Source organism: Rosa rugosa, chromosome 6 (assembly GCF_958449725.1).
Source record: "Rosa rugosa chromosome 6, drRosRugo1.1, whole genome shotgun sequence".
NCBI lineage: Eukaryota > Viridiplantae > Streptophyta > Magnoliopsida > Rosales > Rosaceae > Rosa > Rosa rugosa.
The window spans coordinates 49,240,797-49,244,240 of NC_084825.1; the positions used below are offsets into that span (position 1 = coordinate 49,240,797).

The 3,444-nt window shown below is 40.0% G+C and overlaps 1 protein-coding gene across 1 annotated transcript; it reads right to left on the minus strand.

The window, feature by feature from the left end:
- On the minus strand, nucleotides 1–2,427 carry LOC133717116 (peptide methionine sulfoxide reductase A1-like). Its single transcript, XM_062143764.1, has 2 exons — nucleotides 1,818–2,427; nucleotides 1–459 (listed from the first exon to the last, which is right to left on the minus strand). Exons 1-2 carry the CDS (start codon nucleotides 2,364–2,366, stop codon nucleotides 208–210), a joined length of 801 nt encoding a protein of 266 aa, XP_061999748.1. The 5' UTR covers nucleotides 2,367–2,427; the 3' UTR covers nucleotides 1–207.
- Between the last annotated feature and the right edge of the window lie 1,017 nt (nucleotides 2,428–3,444).

Here is a 3,444-nt window from a genome sequence, read left to right on the forward strand (position 1 = left end):
TTGAAAATTTCTGATTGTAGATTATAAGAGTCAGGAAACACTAGTCTTTTCTTATTAATCCACGCTCACACCGTGGATACAATCACCAAGCACACTTACTAGACAAAGTATGTAAAAGCTAGTTACATGCAACATATATGGGCGAGCACAAACCTATGAACAATCCCAGGGCACGCTCTGCCCTTCAAGGCAGTAATAGCATATAGATTAGCCGTAGCATCGGATTGGATCATTGCATCCTTTCTCAGTAGATTGCCTAAATCCAAAGCGGCCCCCTTTGGCAAGGTACTGCTGGTGGTACTCCTCTGCTCGGTAGAACTTCTTGGCAGGAAGAATTTCTGTAACAATTGGTCGGTTCACAACCTTCTGGTGTTTCTCCAGAGATTCTTTTGCTGCTTGCTCTTGCTCAGGTGTGTAGAAGTAGATTCCGGATCTGTACTGCGTACCCACATCACCACCCTGCACATTACAGATGAGAAATCATTAGGTTCCTCAGGCCATAAGACAGAAGTATGTTTTGAGTGTGATTCAAATCAAGGAAATCAAACATTTTTCTCTACAAGAATACGCAGGAATCAGACAAATCTATGTATATAACATCAATATCAAAATCAAGCTGGACTGTGCAAATGAGGGTCAACAAAGCAATAAGAGCGATAAGGTAAACTGGAGAATCATCTACAAGCCAAGTCTACTGTTTTGGGAGTCAGATGGCTGCAAATAATGATTTTCATTCAATCCCAGTGGTTATAAAGATCCATCATGAGACTGCAAACATGTTGACACAGGCTACTATATTAAAGTCTAGTTCAAGAAATTGTTCTGCAAATGTCATAACCCCCTTGTATGTTATCTTCAACCCCTCATGGAAAGTATCAGAAAATGTTCATGCTATGACAACTTGAATCAAACATTAGTTAGAAATGAAATTCAAAGGAAAAAGAGCATCCTACTAAGCGGATTTGTCTATCCACATATGATATTTGACCCCACAACAGTAGAAGCCTCACTGCACCAGCCTTGTTTTATATGATCGATTACTACACTTGAGGAGGGAAATTGATCTTGGAAACCTTCTAAAAAGATGTCTGACCAACAATCGGACTATGTATAAACCCCACTAGGCACCCCTTAATCCCTTTATATAGTGCCTCTCATTTCCTCAGATATAAATCTAATGCTTGCCTTAACAATAGAGGAACATACCAGGACAGCTGTAAATAGTTTAAAAATAATATCTCCGGAAGCTAAAATTACGAAGCTTTATAGAAGTACATATTAAGTCAAGAATTTTTCTTTGGTTTGAGATGGAACTAAATGTTTCCCTACTTCCATTTTATAACTTTCAGCCTCAAGCATTGCCTGCACCAAATTCATCCCAGTCTATCCCTTCTAGGCTTCTATTCTAGAGATTATAAGGCTCCTAAGCAAAACACGAAGGGCAGAACAAGAAACATAGAAACATTAGCTCAGAAGCTTACTTCAGAAAACTAGGAAAGGCTTTCCTAATAACATAGACTGTTACAAGCAGCAAATAAAGATGAACGCTTTCGCTACAAGAACACAACACACAGTTATGTACAGGGCAAGCCAAGCAAATCCATCAGTCAATACCATATTCACAGTAGCAAATGCTGAATTGAATTGAATCACAAATGAAACTAGGAACTTGCAACATACCACTTTCCTTACAATCCAAGCAAAACCCACAGTTCATCGATCGAAACCCACAATATATCAACAGCCAAACAACAAAACCAAAAGCAAATAAATTTCATCAAAATTAGCAAAACCCACAAAATTTGAAGCCCACTGACCTGGCGATTGAGCGTCGTGGGATCATGCCTGGACCAAAAGAGATCAAGCAGAGTCTCAAAGCTACAGTCTTTAGGGTCATACTGAACCCTCACGACCTCAGAGTGACTCGTCGTCCCGGTACACACGTCTTCATAGCTGGGATTGTGGAGCAGCCCCTGAGAGTACCCGACCTCCGTTTTGGTGACGCCGGGGACTCTCTGAAATGCCAATTCTACCCCCCAGAAGCACCCGGCTCCGAACTGCGCGAACTGCTGACCCGGCGCCGGAACGTCGTCGTCGGGACCCTGGGCGATGGCGGCGGACTCGGAGTTCGGGTCGGGGGTCTTGGGCCCGAAGCCGAGGCGGTTGAGGATGTTCATGGTGGGCCTGTGGTGGGAGATGGGGCGGCGGGTTTGGGGGAAAGGGGAGGTGGGTTTGGGGCGGAATTTGGAGAGAGAGAGGAGGAAGGAGGAGGAGGAGAGAGAGAGTTTCGCCGTGGTGGCGGAGGTGGTTGTGGTGGTGGAGAGGAGTGGTGATGTGGTGGAGATGGTGGCTAAGGTTTTGAGCATTTTGGGGTGTGACGTGGCGACTATTTGGGCCTTTTTTTTTTTTTTTAATATTTTTGGGCAGGTGATGACTTGATCTTATCAATTGTGGGTTTCGTGTTGGGAAGTAGATTCATTTGAATTTGTTTCTATTTTATATTTACAAATTCTAGAAATTACTACATTGGTCCAGAAATGGTATCATTCACTACGAATCTTTTACTTTCAAGTGCTTAAAAAACATATTTCTTTGCACGAGCTTAGTAGCAAGGATTCGTAATTAAATGAATCAGATCGATTAGTTTGCAACTTTGCATAAGTTAAATTTAAATCGTTAAATTGTGATGGTTTTAATTTGTTATCTTCGTAAAGGTACCGTTCACCTAAAGTAAAGATGATAGATTAGTTAAATATTAAATTGTTATTTTCTTCAACCGTCTTCATCTTGTTGGTTTTTTCTTTTAGTTAGATATTAAAGATCTTGTTTAGCAGTGAAGGTCACCTGTCCTTTGTCTGATAGCTTAGACCATTTATGATTTTGGTGTAAGACAGTATTGGATGTACGAGTCTTCTGGCCAATGATAATTGAATGAAGTTATCTCATTTTCTAAAAAAAAAAAAAAAGATCTAGTCTCTAATCTTTGATTAGTTATATATGTTAATGAATTGGTGACATTAGAAGGTTTTCCAAGCATAAATGTCCAAGTGTTCTTTTCTAATTTTGTTTAGTTTTCTTAATATTTAGATTTTTTACAAGTTGGAGAACAAAAAGTCAAAAGCTTACATTTGCTTATAAAGGTCGGTTTAAGCAAAATTACGTGTTGGTGTTGGTGGGTGGTGGTTAATCTTACTTACAGGCACACTTTAGATGAGTATACTCAATTGTTCTCATAATTGACCCGTTTGTTTGGTCCAAATGAAACTTTTTTTTATTTTATTTTTTAACTGAATAAAGGATTAGGTAGTACTAGCTTTTCGGAGGCAAACAATGTAGAAAACAAGTCTCACCCTCTATTCTGAAGGAGAGGGGTTTGCCACACTCCGAAAAGCCACCACCCGTCCCCCTATTTTTATTTTATTAATAACATAAAAAGAAAATACA